This window comes from Odocoileus virginianus, chromosome 18, assembly GCF_023699985.2.
Source record: "Odocoileus virginianus isolate 20LAN1187 ecotype Illinois chromosome 18, Ovbor_1.2, whole genome shotgun sequence".
NCBI classification, from domain to species: Eukaryota; Metazoa; Chordata; class Mammalia; order Artiodactyla; family Cervidae; genus Odocoileus; species Odocoileus virginianus.
The window spans coordinates 25,438,979-25,456,069 of NC_069691.1; the positions used below are offsets into that span (position 1 = coordinate 25,438,979).

At 35.0% G+C, this 17,091-nt stretch overlaps 2 protein-coding genes across 39 annotated transcripts in view; one reads left to right on the forward strand and one right to left on the reverse strand.

Moving 5' to 3' along the window:
- Positions 1–17,091, reverse strand: part of PTPRD (protein tyrosine phosphatase receptor type D) — a 2,322,816-nt gene that overhangs the window by 633,473 nt on the left and 1,672,252 nt on the right. The gene's annotated exons all lie outside the window — the stretch shown is intronic.
- On the forward strand, positions 13,834–15,781 carry LOC139039501 (serine/threonine-protein kinase Nek2). Its single transcript, XM_070480468.1, has one exon. It carries the CDS (start codon positions 13,902–13,904, stop codon positions 15,237–15,239), a length of 1,338 nt encoding a protein of 445 aa, XP_070336569.1. The 5' UTR covers positions 13,834–13,901; the 3' UTR covers positions 15,240–15,781.

The following is a 17,091-nucleotide window of genomic DNA, read 5'->3' on the forward strand; positions in this document are numbered from 1 at the left end:
TTCATCTCTTCTTTACAAGAAATTTGGTTATGCTACAGCCAAGAAACTAGTTAATCTATACTTACTACACTTCAGGACTCAGGGTACCAATGACAGAGCTTTGAAAAACTGGTACAAGAATTATTCAAAAAATAATGCTTGTGGCATCATCATCCATTAATGTCAGAGGCATATATATTCTGTAAGCTAGAAACTCATCTCCTTAGGAACCTGTATACATACATATGCGTGTGTGTGTGTGTATGTGTGTGTGTATACATGTATGTGCTCAGTTGTGTCTGACTCTGCAGTCTTATGGACTGTAGCCTGCCAGGTTCCTTTGTCCATGGGATTTCCCAGGCAAGGATACTGGAGTGGGTTGCCATTTCTGGCTTCAGGGGATCTTCCTGACCCAGGGCTCAAAAACCACATCTCTTGCATCTCCTGAATTGGCAGGTGGATTCTTTACCACTGTTCCACTTGGGAACATACACACACACACACACACACACACACACACACACACATCAGAGGGCATGCACAGAAGATTTCTTAGCAGAACCAGTTTATGATAGACAAGCTAGAAACAATAGCTGTCTACCAAGAGTAAAATGCATAAACAAATATATAATGAAATATTATACATCAATAACAATAAATGTACTATAACTATATTTGAGAGCATAGTATAATATCATAATATGAAAATACAAATCTAGACCCAAGAAATATATAAATATCATTCCATTCATTTAGAGTTTAAAAAAGCAAGACCAAAAGATGTTATTTGGGAATATTGGTAAAACAATAAAGAAAAGCAAGGAAATGATCATCAGCAAAGCTAGAGTATAGTTACTTCTAAGAAGGCTTGAGTGGTTTGAGATCAGGGAGTAACCCATGGAAGCAGCTGGTGCTAATAAAATTTTACTTTTGATCTTGGTGTTCACTTCATAGTTATTCATTGAATTATGTTTATACAGGTTTTATGAACTTTTTGGTATGTGTGTTATATTTTGGAGTAAAATAATGTATTATGACCAAATGTATTTAGCTCAGGATTGCAAGGAAGATTCAGTCTAGAAAATCTATCATGACAATTTATCACAAAAGTTGATTATAAGGAAAAAATCATGAATTATCTCAATATGCATGTTCACAGAATTCTCTAGATTTCAGCAGCATTATGTGATTAAAAAGAAATGCTTATCAAAGTAGGAAACTTGATAAAGTTTACATAGCAAGACCTAAATGAAGGTTATACTCAGTAGGGAAACCTTAGATACTTTCCTTCTACACACAGCACAAAGACATCACACTCATTATCATCACAACTGCTTAATGGAGACCTGGAGGGTCCTTATAACTCTATGAGAAAAGCAAAATAACTAAAAGATTGGAAAAATGAAAAGAGGAAATAAAGTTGTTATTGCTAGTAAATGACATGAATAGCAAGAAGAGTCAGTAGGATTACATTCAGAGCATTTTTTATCTTCTTTTTGGACATAAGAACAACCTTAAAAAACCAATAGTAATTTCTTTTCACATCAGCATTATCCAAAGTGAAAATGCAATTTCAATAGTACAAAAGTAAACAGTATCTATGGGTTTTAACTTAACAACTTAAATCTTAGCCCAAGATTTCAATGGAGAAACATTAATTTCTTTTAAAGAACATAAAATATTTGAAAGCAAAAACATTCTGTACCATTATTTAGAATTACTAAATAATAAAATGTTAATTTCCTGCATATTAATAGATAAATTCAATGCAATCAAAAGCTAAATTTCATCCAGATGATTTTTAGAATTCAGTGCAGTCATTCTAAAATTTATATGGAAAGATAAAGACGAACAAATAGCTGGGTTTTTTTTTTTTTCTCTGAAAAAGAAGAGCAAAGAGTAGATATTTGCTCTCTCAGATAATAAAATAAAAGTTCTGGCAATAAGACCAGTATGGTTTTGGTTCAGGAACACCCAAGTGAAACAATGAAACAAAATAGTGAGTTTACTAACTGATCTTTGAATATCTGGAAAGTCAATATCTAATAATCTGCCATAAAAAAATCTGTAGGATATTAATTAATTTTTAGCATATGATATTAAGAAAAATGTTTTACAGTATGTATAAAAATAAAACAATTTCTATTGAATATTAAGAACATTTATCAAAATAGGGACATACATGCAGTACTTATATAAACAGATGGACAGTTTTTAAAGTCTTTTTTTTAATATATTAGTTTCTTCAACTCTCACAACAATCTTATGAGTCCATTAGTATTACTATTCTCATTTTCATACATGCCATTTGTATAGAATTTAAGTTGTCAAAATACACTCAGGAATTGAATGAGCCAAGATGGTAAATTCAAATAGTAAAGATTACAATAACCTTGGTCTTAATTACTACATTATAAAGGCAAAACCACAAATGTAAGAGTAACTTTTCATCATCTAGATTTGAGGAAAGATATCCCAAACAGAATTCCAAAAACACTAAGGCAAAGAGATAATGAATTTTATAAAATAAAGATTAAAGATTTTTATTTGCTGAAGACCAAATGGAAAAAAGTCACAATCAGATGGCAAATTGAGAGAGAAAACTTAATTTGCAATGTCCAAACCAGACAAGATTTATAGCTATATAATAAGCTAGTCAATAAGAAAAAGAGAGGCAACTCAATTGAAAAACAAGCAAAGGATAAAGAACACTCAATAAGTGAAAGGGAAACCCCCTGGAAAAATGCCTGGCAATCAAGAAAATGATGCCCAAATTCATGTAGTTAGAGAAATGTAAATTAAAACACTGATGTCATTTTTTACTTATCCTATTGAAAAAAAATTTAGAAGGCTGAATCATGCCAAGTGTTGGCAGTGATACAAGAACGCTCATTAAATTCCTGTAGATGTTATATACTGGGACAGACATTCTGGAGAACAATCTGGCAGCACTTCGGCAAATCCAGAATATTCACAGACTATGACCCAGCAATGCCACTCAAACACAAAGGGATTCACATACATGGACGTTCATCAGTACGTTGTTAGCATTAGTGAAGAGTTAGAGGTGATCGTAAATGTGCTAGTTCCATACAACAGACTATGTTAAATCAGTTAGAAGTAATAGACAATGGACTTACAGCAATATGGATGAAATTCTAAATCAATGCTGAGCAAAAATAGCAAGACATATAATGAGTTCTTATGTACTTTATAAGAATATGCACAAATGAAACACATTAGAATCATTGCTTATGGGTGAATGGACAGAAATGGGAATGGGGGATGCAAATAAAAGGAAGTGAACAAATTAATAGGTGAATGAATAAAATCAACAAATGATGGTAGTATGTCTGTCAGTAGAGGAATCTGATGAAGTCCTACTTCTGCCCTAGACATCCTTGAAAAGGAAAAAAAGGAAATAAAGCAAAACCAACACATACTGGGACTTTATGGAGAATGCATTCTAAGGAAGGAGACAGATATGGAACTAATCACAACATTGCTTTTTAAATTGCTATTTTGATAACTGCTATCAGAGATGAAATCACAAGGTGTTATGAGAGCATGGTAAGATGTAAGCAAAAAGTAGTATGTCACAGTTAAACAGAAGACATTAGATAAATGCTTATGTAATATAAGAAACTGAACTATGAGTTAGATAGTTTTACCATTTTAAAACTGGGTGTGTGGAGTTGCTGTGTGTTCAGTGCTTAACTCAAAATTTCACTTAATATTTGTTATGAAAAATTTGAACATGACTGCTCTTGCTAACTCTCAGGGCTAATGCTATGCACTTACTGGCATGATTAACTTATCAAATAAAAGAAGGCAAGCCTTACAGTCTGCATATCCATAAAACATTATAGCAAGGAAATAGAATTATTTTTAAAATGATTATAAAATATAAGATTTCATGAGTCTATGAAACAGAGAAAAAAGTGACAAGGAAACAAGAATAGGTTACCCAAAAAGACATAGAAGTAGAGATTAAAAAGATGATAAAAGAAACCACAATTACAATAGCTAAATGAAAATCTACATTAAAGTAATAAAATTGACATGCAGAAATTCAAATCAGTGAAGTAAAGAAAAAGCATTTCAAAATGAACTTGATAAAAAGAAAACCTAAATTCAACCTAAACATTTCAGCTGTTTTTGAGAAAGAACACTGAATAAAATGAAACTTAAATGGAAGAAACCTTAAAAAATGTGATAATGGAAGTAGGTTATCTGAAAACATATTTCTGAGAAAATTCCAAGTTCATTCTACAAAAAAGGAGGAGGAGAAGGGTGGGAGGTGGGGATGAAGGGGGGAAAGAGATGTGGGGGAGAAGCAATACCAGCAGAGGCAGCATAAAGACTAAAGATGTGTTTTTAGCACATTTTTAAGTTACCAAGGTTTTGAAAAAGCTTAAAAGCATCTTCATAGAAACTTAGGTGGCTGACAAAGAAATATCATGATGCCACTATTCTTTTCTTCTACAACTCTAAAATGTTACAAGACTATGCTTCAAATTTGTAGTATTTCTCTCAAATCTACATAATTTTTTTTAAAAATGTATTTTTACTCAAATGTTTTAACTTGAGCCAAACTGTTCTCATGCATAAAAGCAAAACAAAACAAAACTATATTAGAAATAAATAAACTCAGAAGTATGTCTTATTAAAAATCATTAGCCAATGATGATGGCCAATCATTATGGCCAAGATATAAATAATTCACAACTGAGAAAAATGTGAACTTAAAAGAAGACAAACAAAAATCCCTACCTCTCTCTGCCTGTTAACAGTCTGCATCTTATGGTACAGTTGTTAAACAGATTGGGTCAAATGGCTCTTCTAATTGTTTGATTTCTTTGCATCACATTTTCTTTATCTGTGAGATGGTTAAGTACAGTAATTCTGACTTTCAGAGTTATTGTGAATATCAACAAATTGATAAAGGGTCTGGTACATAGTAAAAGTTAAATGAATATGATCTGTAGTTATTGAAAAGCTTGAGAACATATATTTTTAGATTTTAGTGGAAAATTATGGCAAAGTTTCTTCTCTGACAAATTTCCATGGGACAACCATCATAGCTAATGGCTCTAATGAAATGACAGACATTGAAGTAAGAATAATGTTAATGACACCTATACCTGTTTTAAAACATTTATTATGTGGCAAGAATTTTGTGTATATTATTTCATCTAATCCTCATAAAACTCTGAGGAGGTACTGTCATTATCACATTTTATAGATAAAGAAAATGAGGCCTGAGAAATAAGCAACTTTCAGTCACACAACTTGTAAGCAATGGAGCTGGGATTTAAACTTTTTCTCTGCTAGCTGAATGTTCATTAAAATTTATTTTTGATTTTATCCTATACCAGAATTGGGTCAAGCAAACCATTACATTGTATATTTTTTTAAATTCAAATATAATGTAATTACAGTAAACACCACACAATTCTATAGTAAGCTTGTTAGAAAAACAAACAAACAAAAAGATACTTAAAGAGCCTAACAGGAAACAACCCAATCAGGAGACAGTTCTAACGGGGCTATTTCACAGAATGATCAACTGACCCCAGATATACATCTATGACAACATTTATTATACTTTCTCTCATGTATTCTTTTGCATTTTCAAAATTATTTTAAAAATGAAAATAGTATATATTTAAGGTGTATAACATAACATTTTGATATATAAATGTATCAAATATACATACATGTTAATACATATGGCAAAAGGGAGGCTACAATCAAGTTAATTAACATATCTACTCATGCATTTTTGACATGTCTGTCTTTCTCAGCAGACTAATACAGTGTCTGCTACTCAATAAATGTGTGAGGACCACTGATAACATTCTCTAAAGCCATTTGTCAATAACTCTATTAGACATGAATAATACACAAAAAATGGAAAATATAATGAAGGAATATAAGCCATACTCATTTAAAGGATTTTCCTCCAAAAGTAATGAAAATGAAGACCTTTAAGTGAAGTCACATATACATATTGTTTATCTTATACACAATTCAAAATCAGGAAGAATTTATATGGAAGGAAAGGAGAGAAGAAGGAAAGGGTAGGGAAAAGAAGATAAAATGAGCTGGAAATGAGTATTTATTGAGGAATAACTGCTAATTAAGGATCTTGATATTAACATGCATTATCTCATTTAATTCTTACAAAAAAGTCTTCATTTGAGGCAAATGATTCCCTTTTTTATGGTTGAAGACACTTAGACTAAGACAAGTTTAAAGCTTCTAGTGATGCTTTACAATCAAGTTGAGGCTTGGGTTCTAGTCTGTAAATTTCCCAAGAACATTTAATGAAAGAAAATTTACAAATGTTTGCATGTTCTCTCTCTTGAGAAATAAATATATACGGTAGAAAAAATGATGACAACATCCAACTAGGAAACACATTCTCAACTTATTTTTGGATGGAACAGTGTTTTAGAGATCTTTAACAATCTAGTATATGAAATTTAATTTTCTTTCTCCTTTAATTTGCAGGCATATTATTCTTCATTGACTACTCCTAGGGAGAATATATTTCTTCTCATAGCAGAAAGTTATTGCTAAGAGGTGTGTGCATCATGATTCATATTAAGGAAATTGCCTCTATTTGCACCCTATTACTACATGGAGTCCTGAATACATTCCTTACAATCTTCGCTTTCCCAAGTTCATAGGGACTCTTTTCAAGATGGCACCTGTTGCTATCAGTTGGAGAAGAGTCCTTTCTCTTTATCTGGCTTGACCACATATTTTACTTTCATTTATTAGTTACTTTTAACCGTTTGCTTAGTTTACGCTGTTTATAACCAACTTTAGAAATGCATTAAAAGAACAAAGATGCAGGCAGAAAAATTACCTAAATAACAATATACCCCTAACAATCAAGAAAGATTTTTAGAAGTCATTCATCAAAACAGCTCCATGGAAAAGGAGATGGGGAAATGGACATATAGTGATATATTTTTTTGTATAAATAACTGCCTATGTTGCCTATCTACATCATTTTAGTCATCAAAAAACTTCACAAGGTAAATAATTATGACTGCTAATAATTACTGAATGATCATTCTGTTTTGAAAATGGTGCAACATGCTTTCAACACAGCTTTTCAGGTAAAGAAACTGAGGCCCAGGGAGTTTAGGTATCTTTCGTAAAGTAGGTGTTACTGTTCCATTTAAAGACAACTGATTCATTTATATAGCTATGTAATTCCAATGAAGTCCCACTTTAAGGAAGACTATTTAATTAAATGATATATAGTCAAAATATTTACAATGTTTAGATTTTTAAAATTTGAAATTAATATTATGTTAATGACAATTTCAGGAAAACTCAGTGAGTTTTTTCCAATCTACAAAGACTAAGTAAAAAACTAAAATTAATACCCACACAGTTACCTTAATATATGTATTTACAGTATAATAAATATTTTAGATTAACATTTGCCTCTGATATTTTTAGGTATCTTAAAATATTATTAGAGGCTTACATCTTCCTTGAAGATAATATGGACCCAATACATATAAATGTCTAAAATTATTATAACTTTTATCTATGCATAGCTTTTTACTTTGTGTATGTGTGTGTTAGTCGTTCATTTGTTTCCGACTCCTTGGTAACCCAGGGACTCATGAGACTCCATGAGATTTTCCAGACAAGAATACTGGAGTAGGTTGCCATTCTCTTCCCTAGTTGATCCTCCCTACCCAGGGATTGGACCCAGGTCTCCTGCATTGCAGGTGGATTCTTTACCATCTGAGCCATCAGGAAGTCTTAGTATCATATCACAATAGTATTATATCATAATATAATACTAAGTAAAATGTATTATATTCATAAACATGATTTTCAATGGTTTTATACTGTATAAATATGCCTTAATTCATTTAAATCATCCTTTATAGTTGTACATTTAGCTTGCTTCCAATTTGCCATTGTTATAAAATAATTCAATAAAATAAAAATTTGCCCTCACTTTCCACTGTTTTCTTGGGATGCAAATAAGTATTTTTCAAAACAGTTCTCATAAATGCAAGATGTATATGAATGTCATTATATCTCATTTAAGTTCAACTCTCTTTGTACAACCTGAGTTCCTTTTGCCCTATTTGGATTACTCTCACTCTGTTGTGTTTACATTCTCTGAAAGCCAGTGTAATTACTACAATTAGTTTTGGGTCATATTCTGGTAACAAGAGGACTTCCCAGGTGGCTTAGTGATAAAGAATCCACCTGCCAATAAGAAGCCACAGGAGATGCAGGTTCCCTCCCTGGGTCGGGAAGATCCCCTGGAGGAGGGCATGGCAACCCACTCCAGTATCCTTGCCTGGAGAATCTCCTGGACGGAGGAGCCTGGAGGGCCACAGTCCATGGGACTGAAAAGAACTAGATGCAACTGAGCACTGCTACAACTGATAAAGGGCACAGTGTTTTTGCGCCTAGTAAGTGCTTAAGAAATGTTTGTGAAATAATGAGATAGTTTCACGATTGCACAAGGATCTAATTCATATTTCCAAATATGGCTAAATAATCACCATCAAACATGAGGCTCCATATGGTATTTTGCAAGGCCAAGATAGTATTTAAAAGGACTATGTGAGTGATAATAACTTGGAATGCATTTAAGCTACTCTTTTCATACATAAAATGTAAAAACAAGCATATTAAGATCATATTCCCACAAAAAATTAATTTTGTTTAATCTTGGCTATACCAAGTAGTTCCCAGATTTAAAATAATGTTATAATGTGAAGAAATATTCTGTTCAATTCAATTTTGACACTGTGTTCTTCCTTCTCCTGTTGGTACATTTAATCTGTATTTTGCTAATGTCCTATTGAAACATGGTTTTTAATAGCCAAATATTATTTTCCCCAGAGCAATGGGACTGAAGAATATTTCCAGCCCTTTGCCTTAATTGGAAGTGGATATTGTTGATTTTGTGGAGTCATTAGAAAAGGACATCACTGACTCGATGGACATGGCTTTGAGCAAGCTCTGGGAGCTGGTGATGGACAGGGAAGCCTGGCGAGCTGCAGTCCATGGGGTCACAAAGAGTCAGACACGACTGAGCAACTGAACTGAACTGAACAGAGGAGGATGCTATACTCACCTGTAAAGGTGTAAGCAAAGATATTGTCTTCACTATGGGGATGATCTTGATCTCTAAACCTGATTTCTCTTCCAAGCTTTAATTCTACCTCTCATTGCCTGCTGGGCATCTCTACCTGACCACTGGCTCTACAATATAAAAGCTCTACAATCATAAACTCTTTTCATCACCTCCCAATTATGCTTCTCTTTAGACATCGTCTCTTACTTGTCCTCCTTAACATTTGTAAATGATCAATTACCAAGTTTTACTGATTCTATACTTGAAAAATTTCTAATATATAGTCCTCTTCTCCATTTCCCCAGCAACTTAAAATAACTCAGACCTCAAAAACAAACAAAAAACTCAGGCCTCTATTACCTCTAACACTTTGTACTGGTTTACTTGGCTAGTGTACTATACTCAAATTTTAACCATTTGACAAAATGTATCCAACATGCTGTTGCCAGATGCATAGTTTTAAACTGCCACTTGTATCCTATCACTTCCTCATTAAGATACTTTAAAATCTTCCAGGCTCTCCAAAAGACCTAATATGGAACATACCAGCCTTGATGATCCATTTCTACCTTACATTTCCAATTTTTCTTATTTTAGCTTTCTTCATACATTAGTTAACCTAGGCTCCATTTAAACTAAATCAGTCTGCTCCTACAAGGGTTCCAAGCACTCTTGTTCAAGCTATCAATTTTCTCTGAAAAACTCTTTGCCATTCAATCTTGTCATGCAATCATTCTTTTGATCACTTAAGGTCCTGTTTAAATTCCATCTTAAATAAACTTTCTAAGTTTTCAAAATTCACAAAATATTTTAATCTACACTAGTCTGTAAGAAGGTGAAAAAATATGTTATTTTATCTGCTTGCTCTCAACTGTCTCTCGGGAAGATCACCATCTTTGTTTAGTAGAATACCCTGGTGGGCCACTTAGGGATAGGAAGTGAGGCCCCAAGGGCATCTTTTAGAAAGATTTAAGTCAACCTATCAGAGAAATGAAAAAAAGTGGCCAGTAAAATATTCTTAGTTAGAAATACCTAATATTCAATTTTGCTTATATTATCTTTTACATATACAAATGCCTTGGGGTGTTTTATTTTCTTTTCTTTCGTATAATCCACAGAAAGAGTTGGCATGGAGCAGAGAAAAGGGAACAATTCTGGGTGATGAGACATGTGTGATATGAATCTCAAAGGAGACAGAAACTGGAAGCCAGAAGTGAATTTGAACCCAGGGTCCTCAATAATTAAATTTTGGGCATGACGGTGGGGATGTCCTTTAAATTCTGATGTGGTACAGAATAGGATGTTGAGTTGAATTTGTCTAAATCTCAAAGGGCAGTGTGGCTTTAGCTGATGCATGGGGAATATCTTTCATAGGCAGTTTTCTTCCTGCCTGCATTACAGTTATTCCTGTATAACATCAGCCTAGAGTGCGAATGTCCACTTTTGCAGAACTTACCTTTGTATCTTCCATAAAGTTCCACCACAGTAGGCTCTCAATAAATATCTACTTAATGAATTAATGGTAAACTGTAGAGGGAGATTTAGGTACATGGAATCAGGATCACTAGGTTGCCTTCATGCAAAATTGCTAAAGCACTCTCTTTGGGAAAGGGCACCATTAACTGGTAAAAAAAAAAAAAAAATCCAGGTGTACACAGGGCTGATTCAATGTAGAGGTTCTGTGGCTGCAGTGTGGGCTGGACTTTAGCCAGTTTCCTCCCAGACCCTGCCTGTTCTTGCTGGGCACACAGGTATAAGTCACAGAGCCTTAGGTGGAAGCCCTGTTTGGAGTTAGAGATACAAGGAGTAACGGAGGGGAGTATTAGCCACAAGCAATCTTGAACAGGTCCCCGAAATGAAAAGTTTCTGACTTGGAAGTAACAGCTTTTTACTGCTAGAGGTAAAGTAAAAACTCTTTACTGCTAGAGTTTCCGGGTAGTAATCTACCATACCACAAGATAGTGCACATCTGGTTATTTAGAATTGGATTTGAATGACATTAATTTCAATCCATGGAGGCTATTCTTTTTTTTTTAAATCTTTTTTCATAGTTGTGTTTACTTTAGATTACAGATTCTTGTGAAGTTGAAAATCTGAACTTTGGCAATAAACCCAGATTTGCAATTCATTTTTTTTTTGTTTTTGTTTTTTCTTTTTAAAGGTTAAAAGCAGTTCAGTTGCTCATGTCCAGACACACACTAGATAAACCCACAGTCCTTTAAATTAAAAAAAAAAAATCATTTTTCAAAATGAGTTCTAGATGGCTTTTGAAAGCCTCTATAGCTAATGAAGTTATTCTAAAATATTCAGACATTCTCTGAAGTATTTTCAAAGTACTAGAGAATAAATCTAACAGATAATAATATAATATTAAAGTCTATTGGATAGTAACATTAGATTTCTAGATATTTTATCAACATTCTTAAGGATAATAAAATTATCTAAGGAAATTCCCTGTGGACAGATTCAGACTTATGCTTTCCTAAACAAGGAAATTTTCCCACTAGAGAAAATGGCTCTAGCATTCCATTAAGAAGACATTGAGCATCATCTTAAATATATGTAGCCCCAAATCCCTACCTTGAGTAACAGGTAATATAACAAAGGCTAAACCTTCTGAAGGTGAATTCTGAGCTTAGAGCAGTTTCTCAAAGTGGATCTCTGGGGACTCATGGTATAGATTTATGAAACATACAGGGCAAAGAGTGGATCCAAACAGGAAACAAAAGAGACCATGAACTAATAACATACGCATTTTTATAGGCCAAAATTCCATTGTATAGATTTATATGGAGATAATAGGTAAAAAACTGCCATTGACATCAACCTTGGTATTATACGTATTATAAGAGACTGGTGTGCTGAAATCCATAGGGGTCATAAACAGTTGGACACAACTGAGTGACTAAACTGACTGAGTGACTGACTATACTTAGAAGTATTATAAGTATAAGCCTCTTAGGAGTCAAAACTAAAATCTCCCCATAATCTTTGACCAGCATGCGGAATTACTTGTCTCCATCAACTAGCTAACAGAATTTCCTATTCTTTTATTTCCAAGAGCCAAGTGCTTCCAGGATCCTGATCTAATATGTGGGTTATTTGTCACCTAAATTAGTTTATAAAATATAAATTGTATTTTGTTCCTCGGTGAGCCCATATTTCTCTGGTAGGTACTTAATAAAAGGCTGAGCATAATAAAAAATATATTTTCTATTACTGCTGACCTTACTGCTTACCATTAATGGGATTATAATTTTTTTAAGAAAAGTTTTTAATGTAGGGGGATGTGTCTATACACTAGATACTAGAGATTTACAAATATACTCAAATTATTCCAAAGCATATGCTGTTATATGATTCAATTCTTTAGTTTGATGCATTTGAACTGGTATCATTTGGTAAGGCCAAGTGTTTATATTCTTTAAGGCAGTCTCATGGAGCCACTGGATTTGAGTTTCAAATATTTTGAAAAGAATTATGGGAACACTTTGTAAGATATCCACCTTTGTGGAGTATGCTCATGGCACAACTATATGTGCCAATTCAGGACTCGTATCCTCTGTTAATGAAGAAAGAATAGCTAATTTAGAAAAAAACACATGGTCAACAACAGAAAATAGGAATGAATAATTATGTTTCTCAACTTGGTTTCTCTTTCTGCTTATAGAAATTTTTTAAATACTAAAAGAGATATTGTATGTGATTGATCCAATATAATTATAACATACCATGTAAGAAGGTCCCTGGAGGAGGAAATGGCAACCCACTCCAGTATTCTTGCCTGGAAAATCCCATGGACAGAGGCGCCTGGCAGGCTACAGTCCGTGGGTCACGAAGGGTCTGACACAATTTAGTGACTAAACAGCAACAACATGCAAGTAGGTAATGTAATTATTTGGTTTTCTAACTTTCTACAAATTTGGAAAAAAGAATTGTTCTGCTAAGGAATAGATTAAATTGAGAAACAATGTCAAAATCATTCATCTTTTTAATGTTTGTAATTTCTGTTTTTTCCATTGCCTTTGCATTGATTTTCACAAATCATTTAATCTCATCAGAGAAACAGGTAAAACACTTAGTAAATGTCTTAATAAAACTGAGAATTAAAATCTGAGTAAGAATTTGTAATTCATCACACACTGGGTAGGAGCAAAAGAGTCCAAAAAATTAAACAATGAAAAGTCAAAAATCAAAGTGAAAGTAGAGGTATTTCACAATCAAATCAATACACTAAATCAATAATTCTGCCTTATAAAAGGGAGAAGAGGTTAAAAGTATTATTATGCAATTATCAAATCACACATATGATCTGACTTACTTAGTATTGAATGCTGTTTAACTGAAATGCACATAACTCAATGGCTTATTTTATGACAGTTCCTTCCATTTTATGCTCAGGATTTGTTCCAAATCCATGCATTAGCTTTTTTTTTAAAGGAAATAAACCATATAGGTTTTAAACCTTCATTTGCTTCTCCCTATAGGGCTCTTAAGGGAAGTCTTTCTTTCTGTTCTGTTGCCAAAAATTACTTTTTAGATTAAGGAAATGCTTCCCCAGTAACTCTATCAAAAATCATCATTTTAATCATTATAATTGGGTTCTGCCATATTTGTAGGATGGTTTTTAAATATGACATTAAAGTATGATTCTTACTTTGTTTTTAAGAGAATGAATATACTACCTAAAGGGAAAGGACAGAAAACAAAGCTAGACCGGGGCTGGAGGTTTGTGGGTCGGTGGCTGCACCTCCGAGGAGCCGGGCCGGCGTCCTGCGCGGGCCCCGCCATGCCGACTCGGGTGGAGGACTACGAGGTGCTGTACACCATTGGCACGGGCTCCTACGGCCGCTGCCAGAAGATCCGCAGGAAGAGCGACGGCAAGATATTAGTTTGGAAAGAACTTGACTATGGCTCCATGACAGAAACTGAGAAACAAATGCTTGTTTCTGAAGTGAATTTGCTTCGTGAGCTGAAACATCCAAACATTGTCCGCTACTATGATAGAATTATTGACCGGACCAACACGACACTGTACATTGTAATGGAATGTTGTGAAGGAGGAGACCTCGCTAGTGTAATTTCAAAGGGAACCAAGGAAAGACAGTACTTGGATGAAGAGTTCGTTCTTCGGGTGATGGCTCAGTTGACCCTGGCTCTGAAGGAATGTCACAGACGAAGCGATGGTGGCCACACTGTGCTGCATCGGGATCTGAAGCCAGCCAACGTTTTTCTGGATGGCAAGCAGAACGTTAAGCTTGGAGACTTTGGACTAGCTAGAATATTAAACCACGATACGAGTTTTGCAAAAACATTTGTTGGCACACCTTATTACATGTCTCCTGAACAAATGAATCGCATGTCCTACAACGAGAAATCGGATATCTGGTCACTGGGTTGTTTGCTGTATGAATTATGTGCGTTAATGCCTCCATTTACAGCTTTCAACCAGAAAGAACTAGCTGGGAAGATCAGAGAGGGCAAATTCAGGCGAATTCCATATCGTTACTCTGATGAATTAAACGACATTATTGCGAGGATGTTAAATTTAAAGGATTACCATCGACCTTCTGTTGAAGAAATTCTTGAGAATCCTTTGATAGCAGACTTGGTTGCCGAAGAGCAAAGGAGAAATCCTGAGAGAAGAGGGCGGCGATTAGGAGAACCAGAGAAGCTGCAGGACTCCAGCCCTGTGTTGAGTGAGCTGAGACTGAAGGAAATACAGCTACAGGAGCGGGAGGCAGCCCTCAAGGCCAGGGAAGAAAGCTTGGAGCAGAAAGAACGCGAGCTTTGTGTCCGTGAGAGGCTGGCAGAGAACAAGCTGGCCAGAGCAGAAGGTCTGCTGAAGAATTACAGCCTGCTGAAGGAGCAGAAGTTCCTATCTCTGGCGGGCGGCCCAGAACTGTTTGATCTCCCATCGTCGATCGTGAAGAAGAAGGTTCACTTCAGTGGGGAGAGTAAAGAGAACGTCATGCGGGGTGAGAATTCTGAGAGTCAGCTCACCTCCAAGTCCAAGTGCAAGGACCTGAAAAAAAGGCTTCACGCCGCTCAGCTTCGCGCTCAAGCCCTGTCGGACATTGAGAAGACATACCAGCTGAAAAGCAAGCAGATCCTAGGCATGCGCTAGCCGGGCCAGAGACGCGGACCTGCGCAGAGTACTTACCAGCCGAAACGCAGGCAGACCCTGGGCATGCGCTCACCGGGCCAGAGACGCGGACCTGCGCAGAACACTGCGCGTCGCTGGCGCTTTCTAGATGAAAAATGGGCTGCTGTAACCTGTTTCTGTGGTTCCGAGAGCCGCACCTTTTCTAGAGTCGGCAGGATATTTGGGTATTAATCCTGCAATCCTCCAACACCAATTGTACCAAAGTCCACACCTTGCATTTTTCTTCCTTTTGTAAAGAACACTTCATAGAAAGAATAACACTTTCTTGGCCGGTTGGGCTTTTAATCCTGTGATTACTACTGGAACATGAAATGTTATATTCTTTTTTTTGGGGAAATGTTATAAATGTAGGGTGATGGGGAATAATATTAGGAAAAGATATTGACTCAGGAGCAGTGCTTACTGAGACATTTTAAGGGACTGAATGGTGTGCTTACAGCTGTCGTGTCTAGAGGTTTTAAATGTTTTATAAGTTTTAATAAAAGTCTGAGGTTTTAAATGTTCTTAGCTTAGAGAAGCCCTAACTGGATATAGATTGGTCACTAATACCTTGACATCGAGCTTATAAATACCCGCTGCTCTGCGGGAGGATAGGGAAGAGAATGTGATGTTCCCAAAAGCGGTATAGTGGTGGTGTTTTTTTTTTTCTTTTTATTCTTTTTAGCAGTATGTGAGCTTTCATTTGTCCACCTCTTTCTCACTAAATAAAAGAATTCTTTAGTTTTCCTATAAAAAAAAAAAAAAAAAGAAAACAAAGCTAAACAAAAAACTCAGAAATCATCATCTTTATCTTCAATTCTATAGCTCTTTAGGTAAGAAGTTTCTAAGATTATTCCATTCCACCAGTCTAGTTCATTCTTTCTACAAGTTCACTATTTCCTTCTAAATTATGATTCACATGCAGTGAATACCATATCTGTAGAGTATAAACATACTCAAATATTATTAATTTTCTTCATAATTTTCAAAATGTTCAGGTTAATTATATTCAGATACTGTCTTTTGTTGGGGGGTAACTATTCACATGCAAACCACTAGCCAGTAAGCATCAAGTTTTTGTGCATCAAGATGTGACTTGAGAAGTGATACATTTAGGGGTGACTTGTCAGGCGGTTAGAGTGGATCATCAACTAACTTCACTTGCAATAAGTCAAATTATATCATATTCTATTACTTTGTAATATACTATAAAAAAAACTATTTGTCATTATATTATTTTCCTCCTTTCTTCATAAATCCTTTTTAACTTGCTTTAATCTACTGATTGAATGAACCGAACTGAATCTACTTGCATCATGAGTTACATAATACTTTGGTAGTTATCAATCACACATAGAAAACTATGACCTGTAATAATTCAAGGGCAAAAAATAACCTAATAGACTGTGGATGAAGTCCACATTCTTTCAGTTCAGTCAGTTCAGTCGCTAAGTTGTGTCCAACTATTTGTGACCCCATGGACTGCAGCACACCAGGCTTCCCTTTTCATCATCAAGTCCTGGAAGTTTACTCAAACTCATGTCCAATAAGTCGGTGATGCCATCCAACCACTTCATCCTCTGTCATCCCCTTCTCCTCCCACTTTCAATCTTTCCCAGTATCAGGGTCTTTTCCAGTGAGTCACTTCTTCTCATCAGGTGGCCAAGTATTGGAGCTTCAGCTTCAGTATCAGTCCTTCCAATGAATATTCAGAACAGATTTCCTGGTTGAGTACAAAGGACTCTCAAGAGTCTTCTCCAACACCACAGTTCAAAAGCAACAATTCTTTGGTGCTCAGCTTTCTTTATAGTCCAACTTTCACATCCATACATGA